Source organism: Pyrus communis, chromosome 10, assembly GCF_963583255.1.
Source record: "Pyrus communis chromosome 10, drPyrComm1.1, whole genome shotgun sequence".
NCBI classification, from domain to species: domain Eukaryota; kingdom Viridiplantae; phylum Streptophyta; class Magnoliopsida; order Rosales; family Rosaceae; genus Pyrus; species Pyrus communis.
The window spans coordinates 8548652-8564766 of record NC_084812.1 but is presented as its reverse complement, the minus strand read 5'-3'; the positions used below and the strand labels follow the sequence as shown (position 1 = coordinate 8564766).

At 37.2% G+C, this 16115-nt stretch overlaps 2 protein-coding genes across 3 annotated transcripts; one reads left to right on the top strand and one right to left on the bottom strand.

Annotated features, from left to right (window-relative positions):
• Positions 1-482: 482 nt before the first annotated feature.
• On the top strand, positions 483-2282 carry LOC137748131 (zinc-finger homeodomain protein 6). Its single transcript, XM_068488218.1, has one exon. It carries the CDS (start codon positions 823-825, stop codon positions 1780-1782), a length of 960 nt encoding a protein of 319 aa, XP_068344319.1. The 5' UTR covers positions 483-822; the 3' UTR covers positions 1783-2282.
• Positions 2283-2917: 635 nt separating this feature from the next.
• Positions 2918-7326, bottom strand: LOC137748456 (embryonic protein DC-8-like). 2 transcript variants are annotated; one of them, XM_068488607.1, is made up of 3 exons: positions 6991-7326; positions 5002-5117; positions 2918-4836 (listed from the first exon to the last, which is right to left on the bottom strand). In XM_068488607.1, the coding sequence occupies exons 1-3, from the start codon at positions 7164-7166 to the stop codon at positions 3566-3568; spliced, it is 1563 nt and encodes a 520-aa protein (XP_068344708.1). In that variant the 5' UTR covers positions 7167-7326; the 3' UTR covers positions 2918-3565. The 2 variants fall into 2 exon arrangements, with proteins under 2 accessions (XP_068344708.1, XP_068344707.1); XM_068488606.1 differs by having other exon boundaries at positions 2924-4845.
• Between the last annotated feature and the right edge of the window lie 8789 nt (positions 7327-16115).

Genomic DNA, 16115 nt, shown 5'->3' with positions numbered 1-16115 from the left:
AAAAGCAGTACTCTCTCTCTCTCTCTCTCTGAGTGTATTCATCACTCATATTTTGAGTACAAACCAAACCACCTGTTCCTGTTTCTCAAATAGATTTCAGGGGTTTGGATGGGTGGTAGGAAACACAAACCACTTTCTCACTTCCAAGGAGAAAGAGTCCCCTCTCTATCTCTCTATACTTTCTGATATTAATCTTAGACTAATTAGCTTTAGCTTAGCGAGGTTTATATTCTATTTAACCAAATTCCAGAACCAGCTTCTTAATACTTGCTTTCGATGTTGGTGCAAGTTCAACAATCTTTCTCCACTTTTTACAGTCTAATTTGTAAGATGTAAGGTTAATTTAAGCTCTAATTTAGTAGGGCCACCTCTATTTTCTTTTCCTGTTTGAGTCTTTTCTTGTTTCAGTTCCAAGATCTTGTTTTTATTTTTTTTATTTTTTTTTTACCTTCTTCTCTCATCACTCACCTTCTTACCTTGGTAATAAGGTTGAATTTAGTGAGATGGGTTGGTGTGTTAAGCACCCAAATATATCAAAATCATACAAAAAATATAAAAATAAAGAATATATTAATATTAAGTTAGTGATTATATTTTTATTAAGCTTTGCTATTGGATTAGCTAGGCACTGTAAAGTGAATTAGGGCTGAGAAAATTACAAAAAGATCCATATAATTAGGGACAACCATAAATTAGAACACTAAGATAGGTAATGTAAACGCACTTCTCATTTATTTTTTGGGAAAATCCACAGTACCCTTCAAAAAAACGGAGGCTGAGATCACGGCCAAGTACATAATATCTATAAGATATCAGATTTTAATGGAACTGAGAGGGCGAGATAATAAGGTCATAGGGAGGATGCCAAGCACTCTGACCTATACTCCTCCTCCCCATAGGGATTCTTCTTCCTCCAAGCTTTCTTCTTCTCCGGCTTTCTCCTCAGCGGGACATCATGGTAGTAACACCATACTCTTCACCCACCCACCTCATCAAACCCTAGACGGATCAAGAAGAGATCCTGACCCAAACCCAGATCTAGTTCCATCTCCAGTTGTTGTCACCCCAAATGCAACAGCAACAATTGCTAGTGGATCAAATTTCAAAGCACCACCAGCTCCACCGCCACCGCCGCCAAGTGCAGCAGCATCAAGAATTAGGTATAGGGAGTGTTTGAAAAACCACGCTGCCAACAGCGGCGGCCACGTGCTCGATGGGTGCGGAGAGTTCATGCCGAGCGGAGATGAAGACACTCCGGGAGCACTAAAATGCGCAGCTTGCGAGTGTCATAGAAATTTTCACAGAAAAGAGATCGATGGCGAATATGTGTCAAATAATTACTATGTCATAAACCACCAACAACACAACAGCCGTAGAGACTCGGCGCTTACAAGATTGCCGGTGCTAGCCTCCCCAACACGGGCGCTTCCTGTTTATCATTCTACCGCTGGAGGGCCCAGTCAGCCGATGATGATGACCTTCGGCGGCGGTGGCGGGGTGGTTGCGGAGTCATCGAGTGAGGATCTCAACATGAACAATAAATTGTTTCGCGGTGCAAATTATGCGGAGGAGGCACAAGGTTCGAAGAAGCGGTTTAGGACGAAGTTCAGTCAAGAGCAGAAGGAGAAGATGACGGATGTGGCGGAGAAGTTGGGGTGGAGGATCCAGAAGCATGATGAGCAAGAAGTGCAGAAGTTGTGTTCTGAAGTGGGTATAAAGAGGCAGGTGTTCAAGGTATGGATGCACAATAACAAAAAAGCCATGAAGAAGAAGCAAATGTAAGTCAATTAAAACTTTTCAATAATTGATGTTTAATTGGAAAGAAGTCCTTGGGATATAATTAATTGGTTTGTAACTGGGAATTAATAGATAATTTTAGTGACTACTTAGATCAGGAATATTTGCATATATATATATATATATATATATATATATATATATACACTAGAGATATGGAGGAGGTAGATAATAACCTCACTTCCATCTAGCTTTTTTTTTTCCTTCATTTATCTTGTTGGATGTGCTGTTTGGTTGCTTTCAGAAACATCGTAAATAATACCAACAAATTTTCTTGTGCTCAGAAATGCTCTCGCATGCAACTTTTCTTTTTTTATTTTCATCAATAGCTTGAGCTTTTCACTAGGGTAAGTTGTAAAAGGAAGTAAAAAAAGAAAAGGAAATGAGGAATGAGAAACCAGTTTTTTGTCGTGGTGCTAATACTCGGGCACCTATTTGATAATTATTTCGTTTTTTGTTTTTAGTTTTCACTTTTGTGTTGGAGATATGAGGTTTTTAGTTTTCATTTTTGTGTTGGAGATATGAGGAAAAAAAGGATGATGCTAAAGAGAAGGAAAAATAAAGAACGAATCAAAACAAAATCTCTAAAGTGAAAACAATTTCAAATAGTTATTTTTGTCGTAGCTTTCATTTTTGTTCGTTTTTCCCTACAAGTTTCTTCTACATCTATCCGGACATCCGTCATCTACTTCTGTGTTTCAATAATCTTTTTCTTTTCATGAACTTCTGTGTATCACTCACTTTTATTTTCCATGTACTTCTCCATCTATATACGAAAGGATTATCAAACAAGCTCTTAAATCTCTTATGTTTTTATCAAACATGGTGAAGATTAAGTGACATGGCGAGGAGGAAAGGTATTTTTTTTTTTTTTTTTTTGCAACGATTACATCTACTGCTAGGCAAAGATTATTATTCAACATAAATTGTATTTATATAGCAAACTTTATTTTAGATTAAGTTTTTCAGAAACTTAAATTCATATTAAACTAGGTGACATGTCCACATGGGCTGCCACATCAGGTTCTTATCATATCGTCGCACATCTCCTAGTATCTTTCTTATACTTCGACGCAACCAAAGATATACGCTAACCCGTTGTCCATTCGAATTACAATACATCACTTAGTAATACAAAATTTATATACTCAAAAACCTTCCCCAGAAAGACTCAAACCATCCTCAGAGTATAAAAGACCTATCAGACGCTCATCTGATTAAAGTATTTATTTTAACATCTGAAATCATGCGCTCGAAACTTCCCTCTCCGCATCATTTGTATAAGAAAAAGAACCTTATTCAATATTGCTGTTACGCAAAAATACGTACATGCATGTGTACTATAAACTATATTCATTCCAAGTCAGTAACTACGGGGAGCAATATTCAAACTTAAACTTGAGTGAACAGATGGAAACACACACTGATCTAACCAATTGCGTCACATCCTGGACTTAGAATAATCTATGTTGAGAGTATGAATATTCCTACATTCAAGAGAGAGTCAACATTGCATGTTTATAAGGAAAATCTACATGATATATAAAAACACAAAACTCAAGTTCCTTGTATACATACAGGATTCAAAATTGATTTTAGAAGTTTACACGTACTCTACAAGGCAGAGTATGGGAAAACAAGAAACATATATATAACACACCACAAAACTCCCAGCATTTTCCTAGCTACTGAGAAAAAACATATATATTGATCATAGATTATGGACCTAACATGCACTCAGCCAGCGGAAAATTAATTAATTCCTTAATTACTGGCCCGAACCTGCATTGCTCATTGTAGCCCCGAGATCACCAGCAGCTTGTGAGGCGGACTCCTTGGCGGCCTCATAGTTATGCCTTGCACTTGAAGTCATACTATCCTTAGCCGACACGTACGAATCCCCAACCTTTTGTTTGACTTCATTATATGCATCCGCTGCTCTTTCCCTTCCGTAATCAATTCCTCCCTTGGCAGCCTCATAGTTATCTTTGGCATGCGAAGTCATACCATCCTTAGCAGACACGTACGACTCCCCAACCTTTTGTTTAGCTTCATCATATGAATTCGCTGCTCTTTCCCTTCCATAATCAATTCCTCCTGCCACCTTTTCTTTGGCATCGTAGGCCTTAGCAGACACGTACGACTCCCCAACCTTTTGTTTCGCTTCGTCATATGAAATCTTTGCTCTTTCCCTTCCATAATCAACTCCTCCCGCCACCTTTTCTTTGGCATCGTAGGCCTTATCCGAGGCCATGTTCATTGTCTCTTTGGCTCCATCATATGCATTGGCAGTTTTTTCTTTACCATATTCCATTGCATCATTAGCCCTGTCAGACGTCATATCCACTGCCCGATTCACTGTATTCTTTGCTTCACCATAGGCATTCGCTGCTTTTTCCACTCCGGAACCCATTGCCCCTTTCATAATCTCTTTGGCATTGTCAAGTCTGTCGCTATTATATGCATTGGAAGCTGTTTCTTTTCCATACTCCACCGCATCATTAGCCTTATCAGAAGCCGCGTCCATAGCCCTATTCATTGTATTCTTTGCTTCGCCATAGGCATTCGTGGCTTTGTCCATTCCCGAACCTACCACCCCTCTCACTGTCTCTTTGGCTTTCTCAACTCTATCAGTGTTATAAGCATCGGAGGCACTTTCTTTTCCGTACTCCATTGCATCATTAGCCTTATCAGAAACCGCACCCATAGCGCTATTCATTGTATTTTTTGCATCACCATAGGCATTCTCTGCTCTGTCCATTCCGGAACCCACTGCCCCTTTTACTGTCTCTTTCGCATTGTCAACTTTGTCGGTGTTATATGCATTGGCAGCTGTTTCTTTTCCATACTCCACTGCATCACGAGCCTTATCAGAAGCCGCACCCACAACATTATTCACTGTATCCTTTGCTTCACCATAGGCATTTGCTGCTCTCTCCATTCCACAATCCATTGTCCCTCTCACCGTCTCTTTGGCACTGTCAACCTTATCGGTAGGCATTCTTATAGATGAATCAAAGCTGTCATGACCAAACTTGCCTGCATCCGCTGCCATTTGGGAATCAGGAACAGTATGATGATCCGTTTAGGGAGAACACAAAATAAAACCCAGAAGCATGAAATCAATTATACTTTTTTGAAGACCTAATTATTTACTTATTAAGCACTTCATCTGAAAAAGAATTAAGGTAAATTGATAATTACGTGTTCCAAATGTGCTTGTTTTTAATCTATCTGTGGCCGTAGACGCTGCATCTCCAGCTTTCTCCATCGCATTGTTAGCAGCATCTTTTGCATTATCCTGGCTAAATCCAAGACCCCTGGACAGCACCATACCACACAACTTATCAATGATCAACAACCATTAACACGTTTACACAGCATACTATAGAGCATTGAACCCAAAATCTCAGAGCTTAAGCTGTTAGCAAAGAGGCCTAATGGATCAATATACCTGTTATATTATACACACTTCGCATAAATTTAAGACATAGTCTTATATATACACATACTAGAGGGCGAGCCTTAGTGCAATGAAAAGGTTGCTTTTTTGTGACCGAAAGGTTACGGGTTCGAGTCGTGAAAACAATCTCTTTACAAAGCAAGAGTCAGGCCGCATACGACAAAAGTTCCCCAACTCCCCGGGCCTCCTCCAAGACCCTCACAAAGCGGGGAGCCTTGTTGGCTTGGGGTCGCCCTTTTTAGTCTTACATGTATACTAAACACTTATCCTAAGAACCATCAAAACGGACTGATAGACCAACCTCATGCATTTGGGGAAGTAAATTCTTGGATACATATGTCACCATATCTGAACAGCAATATAAAAACAAGGGCTTTTGAAACATCACATTTAACCCTTCAAACTGATGATCTACACCACAGGGAAAAAAAAGATAAAAACTGGTTTTGTATGGGGGAAAGCCAATATAAGAATTTCACAAATCAATTGAGCCCTTGAGGTAGTTTTGTATAAAACTTAACATTGTCGAAGTGTGTATACATATGCACCTATATCTGTATATTTGTGTACCTATACATATGAACCTACATATATGCACCTATATATCTTACTTAGGTAAGTCGAAATACCCCTATACATAGGTGCATTTGTATCGGTACATAAAATATGTATGTTCATGTATAGATTCATATGTATAGGATTGTTTCTCCTACTTATGTTTGGAGGGTGTCTCTCAACTTTGTTTGAGGTTTGTTTTTATAGAAGCATGATATCTAATAGCACATTGTAAATATTTACGGGTATTAAAGTTTTTCTTAAAATTTTATTATCATTAAAGGGAAGGGCGAGGTTTCGAACGTGGGACGCATGGGTGGAAACCCAATACCCTAAAAATGCTCAAAAACAAAACAAAACAAAAGTCAATAACTATTAGCTAGATTTAAGTGGAATGTAGAAAAATGATGAGATGGATATAAAGTCAAAGACCAAAATCAATATCCAATCTCACACCCAACTTTAATGAAAAATTGGCCTTATTTAAGGATTATAATCCAATTTTCTGTAATTAGTAAGACAGTATTAGCATAGAAAAATAAGCAGATTAATTGATGTAAAAGGGTGTTCAAAAGTAAAACGTGCAAACACAAAGGGAATGGTGCATAAATAAAAGGGTTATACCCAATGCAAATCTTTGCAAACTTTCAATAAAAAAAAAAGTAGAACAACACTAAACATACATCACTTTGGTATTCCTTTAAGGATGACACTTGTGAGTTGAGTAATTCCTCATAAAATAATAACTACATTTTACCGTACAAACGTAGTAACAAAAATGATTCATTCTCTTTATCATCTAAAAATCATCTTGATTTGAAGACTGTTTACTCTCATTGGTAGGGATGGAACGAATAATAACAACAATTAACATTCTCAATTTGTTGCATCCATAGAAATTATGACCAAACGGTCTGTAAATCAAATAAATTGCTAAAATTTTGATAATACTAAAGAGTATGAACAGTTATGATCATATCTTTTGAACGTTAAAATGATGCGACATCGTGACAGAGAGTAATGATTTCTTTGAAAAGTCTTCTTAACGTGTTAATATCCTTCGAGTTTTATTTCTTCTTAATAGTTTGTGACCATTTTCAATTGTGTATGTCTGGCTAAATAAATGGCATGAGGAAGGGAATTAAAAGTTGAAAACAAAAATAGAAAATGATTACTCTGCGATTTTGTTGAAGGCCCGATCAAACCACGATTCGGTGGTTTCCTTAGCATTCCCAGCTGCCAAGTTCAAGTTGTCCCTGGCATTGTCCACCGCAGAATCCTCGCACCAACTTCCGGCCGCCATACTCAGCCACAGCACCGCCGCCATTAAAAACACTGTCTTCTTCCCCATGATCAATCTTTTTTCTTTCCTTTTTATCGGATTTTCACTCCTGAGCACTGGATATATGTCGGGTTGGTAAGAATATTTCGAAATGTTGCTGGAAGCATGAGAGTTTTGAAGAGCGAGCTCATTGCAATTGCATACAGACGAGGTGTATGTAAATATATGCGTCTGAGAATTGCTGCTTCTTCTTCGACTGTTGGAGAAATTAAGTCGGAGAGAGAAGTTTGGGCGTCCATCGATCAGACAGGTTTTCAACGTGACGCGTTTCGGATCAACGTGGCAGTTATTCAGACCGTTATGAAAGGTGGAAGGAGGTCGTGCCGCTGCCTTCCCTACACGTGTTGCTTTGTCAAGCCTGTGTTGGCCGCATTTCACGCGCTCAATTTAGGAAAATATTATGACCAGTTGACCACATTTTTAATCGAGTTATTCATTTATTTGTTTAATTTTATTTCTATACAAAAATATTCAATTTCAAATTATACCATTGATACTAGCAGATACTTATTATGTGTGCGAACAATTTTATTTTATTTCATTTGTTTAAAAATATTTTTTATTTTTTATTTCTCAATAGGACATGTTATGTTTACATGGGTGTGAGGTTGGTGTAAAAAGCAATAAATTTTATGTTGCATGCAATTCTAAATTGTCAATGTTTTTTATTTTTATCAGTTTTGATGAGGGGGTTAAAATAGTAATTTTATAGAACTTTAATTGACAAATGGAGTTCTATTAATAGACACTTTAGATGTTAAGACAATTTCAATTTCAAATTATACTATTGATATATTGACTAGCAACTATAAGGAATTTTATGATCATAATTACACCAAAATTTTAATCGAAATATATCTAAAATCTCTCAAATTGATCACATACTATATCAAAAGTTTACCAAAATTATCAGATTGAGTCTAATGTACAGATATATATAATTTATCTATATCTAAACTACATATTAATAAAACATTCATTGTCAACCAAAATTCTATGAAATTATCAGTTTAACCCTCTAATTAAAACTGAACATGAATAAGAAATATGGGCAGAAATGTAATTTCACACAACCAAAATTTGCTTTTTTTTTTTTCCAAAGTTTCACCTACATGTAATTCTAACATATCTCTAATTAAAAACTAAAAAATAATAAAAAAAATAAAAAATAAAGCCTCTCCCCATTCCTACATTCTCTATCACTCTCTTTCTCTCTCATTCTACTTCAAAAACAAAAATAAAAATTTTTCTAACTCACTGTGTGTGTCCATATGCTAGTGTGTAAAGAAGGCAAAAAGGGTGAAGCTTTCATAATATCCAAATTGCCCTTCTCTCATTAGAATTTCAAAATAAAAAAAGATTACAAAAACATGTAAGATGGTTAGTGAATTCATTTTTTTTCAAAATATATTTTAATATAAAACAAAAATATCTAAAATAAATAGAGAAATATCGATATCGTGGTATTTATAGTCCCCTAATCCAATTTTATTTTTTACTTTTATCTTTTTTTTTCATAGAAATTTTTTTCTTGCGTTACTTTATTTGAGTTCGTTTGATTTTCCTTCTTTTCTTGGTATTTATTGTATTTCGGTAGGTATATTGGTGGACCAAATTAGAGAAATATCGATATCAGGCCAAATGCTTACGTTTGAAATTTCTACAATAATGCATCGATGTAATATTGAAACTTTGTAAAATAATTTGTTCTTAATGAAAATTTGCAAGTAATGTGGATAAATTTACTTTAAGCAACTTTCTACGCCAATAAGAATTTCGGTACTCATTTTTAAGGGTCTGGTAGCCGTATTGGATATGTTTGGGTGACGATCTTTTGACTCTATAGATGCAAAAACATTCCAAAAATAAATAAAAAATGAGAAATAATTTCATGTGATAATCATTTAAACCATAAATGCAAAAAAAACTCCACAAAAAAAAAAAAAAAAAGTGTACAAATGACACCTAATAAGCTTTTGATATTTGAGTACTCCTTTTGAGGAGTATAAAAGCATACTGGACAGTGGCGGAACCATGATTTCTTGTGAGGAGGGACCTCTCACAATGTAAAAGAAAAAAAGAGTAGTATTTATAAAATCACTAACCAAAAAATCATAATATGTATCCAAAATAATAATATCTATCCTCAACGAGTTGTCATATTTTGAAACAATAGCACGATAATTTGTACAGTCGTGTATACTACTGAAAGAATTATTAGACTCAATAGGGAGAACCAATGAATAATTACAAACCTTAACAGTCAAGTAAGAGGTAGGATCAGTAGGGGAGACCTATTGGTGCAGGGGCGTTAAATTTTGATGGTGTCTGTTGTAGTCATTTTTTGGTGACTTCCAAGTAAGGAGATGATTCCGGCATGGAGGCTCCGATGCTTAAGTCAGCAAGGTAGAGGAAGATGCTGGTGTGGTACCTTTTTAGGGGTTCTGAATGTCTAACCTTTTTGAGGAGCCATTAGTCGTATTTATAAGTGTCGCAGAGTCGATCCATGTCATCAGACATTCCCCAGAGTCATCGGAGATGTGGGCATCAAAGGGACCATTCTGACGTACGTACGCCATATCAGGGAAGGACCATTTGCCTCTTCCACATCGTGGCTTGAAGGCGCACGCGCAGCCGCGCTAGTAGGCGCAGTCTGACATTTCATATAGGCGAGGAGGTACCGCGCAGTCTAGGCAGGATAGGCTAGCACTTGAGCAGGGATACCTGGCCCAATCCGTACTCCAGGAGTGAACCGAATCCACCCGGAGTGCTTCGACTACAGATACAGGATTAGTTAATGCGATCGATCCGAGAACGACATGATTAGATCCTTCCCTCGTGGGGGAGAGCTTGGCCTTATATTCACTCTGGGTCTAACCTCTGTGAAGTGGATGTATATTGCTATCACTCCGGGAAGGTGGCATTTTGGGCCTTACAATGCCACTATCACTATTGTGGAAGCTACTGCCTTGAGGGAAGGATTGCTGCTTGCCAGGAGAAAGGTTATCCAAAAATTAATGGTTGAAGGGGACTCAAGGTTAGTTATCCAAATGTCTCGAGGTGAGTGGACTCCACCTTGGCACCTTAGCTAGATTGGCAATGATATCAAAGGATTGGCCTCTGTTTTTCATGTTGTAAATTGGAACCACATTTTCATGGAGGCGAATTTTGTTGCTGATACTTTAGCTCATGTGGGGCTTTCTTTAGTTAATCCTTGCTTCTGGGACTGTTGCCTCCCTAGTTCGGCTATGGAGGCTTTCAGATTTGATTGTGTACTAGTGGTTTTCATCTTTAATAAATTTCGTTGTTGATAAAATAATGTAAGAAGTAGAATAGAGTAGAAACAAATAAAAATTATAGACAATAATGAAGATTTACAAATCTTATTGTTACTCATTGAATGAATTTGTAATTTTTTTTCCGATAAGTTGAATGGATTTAGAATTTGGAATGACAAAAAAATATGAAATTTCGAGAATGAGATAAGGGATAGCTTTCGAATCTCTAGGTTATACCATGAGAACGATTAGATTAGAGTGTGGGGCAAGATTTTTTTATTTTTATAAATAAAAGATGAATGATAGGTTTAGTTGTAACAACCCATTCCCAATTTTATAGTTTTTATAGTTTTAATAAGTGAATTTACGAAAATGCCCCTCGAGGCAAAGTGTTGATTTTTGTTGACCGTCGTGTCGTGTCGTGTCGTGTCATGTAAGACTCATTTCCTTGGCATATCCTCGTAGTACTCGTCGCTACGAACGTGTGGGCGTGAGCGAAATTGAAATTGGAGTTAAAACGAAGATCTTACGGGACTTGAAATAATAAGGGTATTTTGGTAATTTTACAATTGAAGATATTTCTCCATCATGAACCACTGTGGTGCTGACACATGGCAAGTCTCCTCCCTAATTCTGGGGAGCCCTTCTTTCTCCGAGTTCTCATTCTCTCTCTAGATTTTTCTCTCAATTTCTCTTTCTAAAACCCTCTCCCTCTCATTTTTCTCCCGGGACACACCCTCCTCCCTCAGCTCCCATCTCTTCTCTCTCAGCCAACTCTCTCTTCTCCTTCCTGAGCCTTCACACACACACCCATGCATCACACACACATATTGGCATGCACACATATATAACAATAATGACCTCACCATCGTATCTCACCCTCCGATGACCTCACCACCTTCCGGACCCCACATCGACTGAGACTCATCATTTTCCTTCTCTCCCATTGCACGGTGGTATTACATAGTACACTGAGTTTCTCGGCGAGTTCTCGCCGTCTCCGGCGAAGTTATAATGCAAAGATGTCGTGCCCAGATTCCAGCGAGAGAACCCGAGACTTGCCGGGCGTTTATCGGTAAATTCCAGCCATGTCAAGCCACCAGATAGGTGTATCGGTGGGAAGTGACTCCATCCTTACTAGTTTGAGTGGTTCCCAGGCAATGGAAAATCTGAGTTAGGATCGAGGCACATGATCCCGGCATCAAGACACTTCGGCTTACGTATCCTCAAGTCTTCTCACTGTACGTATCATTCCTTTAATCATATCTTTACCTAGTAATTCTTTCATATGATTCTTAGTTAGTTGTATGCTTTGAACACGTTATTGCTTTGGCATAATCGTTCAAATTACATATCTTTTAATTGCATACATGTCAAAAATGGCTTCATCACTCTCGGGTGTCGGTCAGCACGTGCCTACCCTGGTATGTAGGGATATCAGGGTTGGGGCATGTCAGTTTGGTATCAGAGCAATGGTTTGTTCATAGCATACTTAGGGTCTTCTCCTACTCTAGTAATGTGTCGGCCTTGATATCATTTGGATGTCATGAATTCCGTTTATTGATGTCATTCAGTATAGTTGTAAAACCCTTATTCAGCATGAATAATCACATCCTATTAGAAACATAAGAAATTCGTGTTGGGATTATGCCTCAAGTCTGCAACATGCGTTCCTTGGGAATGGCAGGCAGAGGCATACCTAGTGGGAGATTATGCACAACAACGGAGGTTCGTGTAGGAGGAAATTAAGAAAGCACCAGTCATAGGTAAAGTTAGCATGTATAAGTGGGGTAGACCGAGTGTGCTTCCTTGAGCTTATAGTTTCCACCGAGGAAAGTCATATGGATCCTCAGGAAATTTCTCAGCAATTGTTTCACCAATAACATTCTTGTCTACTTCCACCACGAGGTCAATTTAGTAAACATCAATAGCTGGCTTTACACCAAATTCTTCAATTATTGACCTTGCTTAGATTTCATATCTTCTTGGGAGTCGTAAGTGTAGCAGACAATGTTCTTACCCATTTCTAAAAAGGTTACAATTGTAGAAAAATTGAAAATTTTCTCGAGTGTCATGAATTACAAAATACCCTTGGTTTTGTCGATTTCTATCGACAGTTGTCAACTATTCTTTGACCATACTCCTACTTCCATTTCCCTTGGTTAGGAAAACAAGTTAGTTTTGGTTTGAGATGTTGTCTCACCATACCATTGTCTTTACATCTGTGACGACACCAATAAATTTTGAATCTTACGGTGATGTTATATTGAACGTGTAGCTATGCGTTGATGCAGCATGATCGAGAAACGCTTATGCCTTTTGACATTAATATTGCATGAAGTGAACTGTCCTATCTACGACCTTAAGTCATCGGCTACTATACTTAATTAGAAAACTTAATGATACCCTTTCATGAAGGCAATCATGATGATTCTAAGTTTGTTGACCATCTCATTCGATGTATTATCTATTACTCCATAAGAACTATACTTTGAACCATTTGGTCAAATTCTTCATTTTCGAATCTTTAAGACTCTCTAGCATTTTGGTCCGCATAAGCTCTGTTCGTAATCTCATTTTCACTTTCTGGTCCTAAAAGATATTTTAGTTAATTATGGGTTACTCTACTATTCTCCATATCATTGCTGAAGTAGACAGACTATCTGGGAGGACCACTCTGATGTCAAACATCTTAGTTGAAATCGTCAGTCCTTGAATCAACCAATCAGCACCCTATCGAGCCAATCTTCACTATTGGTGATTTAATATTCCCACAGTTACCGTTGTAACAAATTTCAATAAATTTTTGGTTCGGGGAAAATCTAATTTTCGTTCGTCAGTTTTCATTAGGTTATTGTTCAAGTTGAGTGAGCGTCCGACCATTTTAATTACTTTCAAATAATCAAGTTAAGTATTTATACATATTCAAGCATCGGAGTTGTATATTCAATTCAGATGTCTTCTACTCTAGATTTCATAGACTTGTTTAGACCCTTAAACTCTTGAGTATTATTTTAGCCTTCTTGACATGGTTTCTCACTCAATCAATGAAGAATTCATGATCGATTGATTCGGCGGATGCGTGTGCCCAACTTCATATCGAGGCTAGCAAGAACATTTAGAGCATAATCTTCTCGTGAGCCTACCAAACTTACCAAAAAGAGTTTTATGTGATCTTGAGTATTGAGCAGTATTTCAGAATGGTATTGGTGATAGTATAAACGTAGGTTTTGAGCTTTGTGATTGTGGCGTAAATTTTTATGTGGGGCTCGAGACTACAACTGTCATTTGATGGATGTGGTCAGAGATATGGTTTCTCTAATTTAGGTTTCCAAATCTTATACCCTCGAATTGGTGAGTGATCGAGGCGCGAATCAGACGATCTAGGCATATTCTCACATGAGGAACAGAATGGTAATTTGGCATCCTTGGAAACTTCTCACTTGCTTACCGAGACAACAATGAGTTATTGGCATTACAGGCTACAGACTGTAATATCAATGGCTTATTTGTTAAGTTCGCTAAGCAAGTGGGCAAGTCGGCTCGTCTACGGTAGCAATTACTAGTTAGTTATGGTTTGGACACGACTCGTGACACAAACACTCATTCTCAAAGTATGTGACACCACAAATGCTTGGCAATGCCCATTTTCATCTTGGTTTTGATTTTTCCGTGCAAATATTTTTGAACTACATTATTTTTTATATATATATATATATATATATATATATATATATATTTTTTGCCTTTACAAATTTTGGGTGAGTTATTTTCACTTTGGTTTTAAACTCAATACAAGTATTTGGATTGTATGTCTTTATATATCCATTTTTGGACGTCATCTTATATTATACGCATATATTTTTAATCTTCTGTTATTATATAATAAATTATATTTCCGAAATTATATTTTATACGAGTATTATACGACTATATTATTGAGGTAGGAAGAAGGTATGAGCTTAGAGGCATTAAAGAGGAATAATTGCAATCCGATTATGACAGAATGATATTCTCTTTTATGCAGCCGCTCTAACTCGATTTCCTCCTTGTATATATATTTATATACATATTTTCTCCCTATTTTCGAGTATTTTGCACATAGCAAGCTATTTCAAATTTCATCAAATTTCAGGGTCGAAATTTTTCTTAAGGGGGGTAGATTGTAACGACCCATTCCCAATTTTACGATTTTTATAATTTTAATAAGTGAATTTATGAAAATGCCCTTCGAGGCAAAGTGTTGACTTTTGTTGACCGTCGTGTCTTGTCATTTAAGACTCATTTTCTTAGCATATCCTCATAGTACTCGTCGCCACGAACGCTTGAGCGTGAACAAAATTGAAATTGGAGTTAAAACAAAGACTTTATGGGACTTGAAACAATAAGGGTATTTTGGTAATTTTACAATTGAAGATATTTCTCCATCATGAACCACTTTGGTGTTGACACATGGCAGGTCTCCTCCCCATTTCTGGGGAGCCCATTTTTTCCCCTGAGTTCTTCTTTCTCTAGAATTTTCTCTCCATTTCTCTCTAGAACCCTCTCATTCTCCTTTTTGTCCCGGGACACACCCCTTCTCCCTCTATTTTTAATTGCATACATGTCAAAAATGGCTTCGTCACCCTCAGGTGTCGGCTAACACGTGCCTACTCGGGTATGTGGGGATATCGGGGTTGGAGCATGTCATTAGTTTTAAAGGTTTGATTTGTGATAAAGGACCATAACTAGAGATAATGATTGAATTTATTTGAAGTGTTTAGCAATAGGAGGGGCTTTTTTTTTAAATATATTTTTTCAAGGTCAGGATAGGCCTAGAACCACAATGGTCCTTTGATGCCTCTACCAATGATACTGGATGTTTTCATTTGCCAAATGAGAAACAATTTCGGGTGACAATCTTTTGACCCCATAGGATCCATTGTTAGGTTAACGTGAAACAAAATTGCACCACATAGACTAAAAATAGTATTAATGGAGCCTCTCCTTAATCGATGTCAGATATCCAAAAACGACAACTAGATGCACAATTTAGTCATAATAGTGCAAGTATGGTTTATACGCAACTGGAAAATGGATCTCCAAGTCCATTACGTCACCCTTTAAAGAATTATCAAATGGTCAAACAGACAAAACAAATAAATTGAACGACTTCAAATACTCATAAACATGACCCATTTTGAAATGTACACTAAATATGGATGGAGTAATATGTAATTAGCCCAAAACAATTTATTTAGAACAATATATGGCAATAAAACACGTTTCAATTCTGATTTAGATGAATTATAAACAGCTTAAATGAATCGATGTCATTCTTTCTTCTATTTCAAATACTTTTAGTAAACAACTTTAACGAGAATTTGAATAATGTTTCATCTTTAATAAAATTCCTTGTCAATCAAATCATTTACAGACTAGTAAGCTTGTACAATCTTGTTTCCCCAATTCTAAAGTATTTTCATTTCATATCTAGATTCGTGTGAGTTCCCAGAAACAAAACCGTGAGGATGTGGTAGGGGTTCAAAACGGACGAGTTCCCAGAAACAAAACCGTGAGGATGTGGTAGGGGTTCAAAACGGACAATATCGTGCTACGGTGAAGTCAGAGCCGGGATGTGATGGGGCCCAGGCCAGTAAAAGAACACATAACGAAGCACAAAAACTTGTCATCCAAGAAA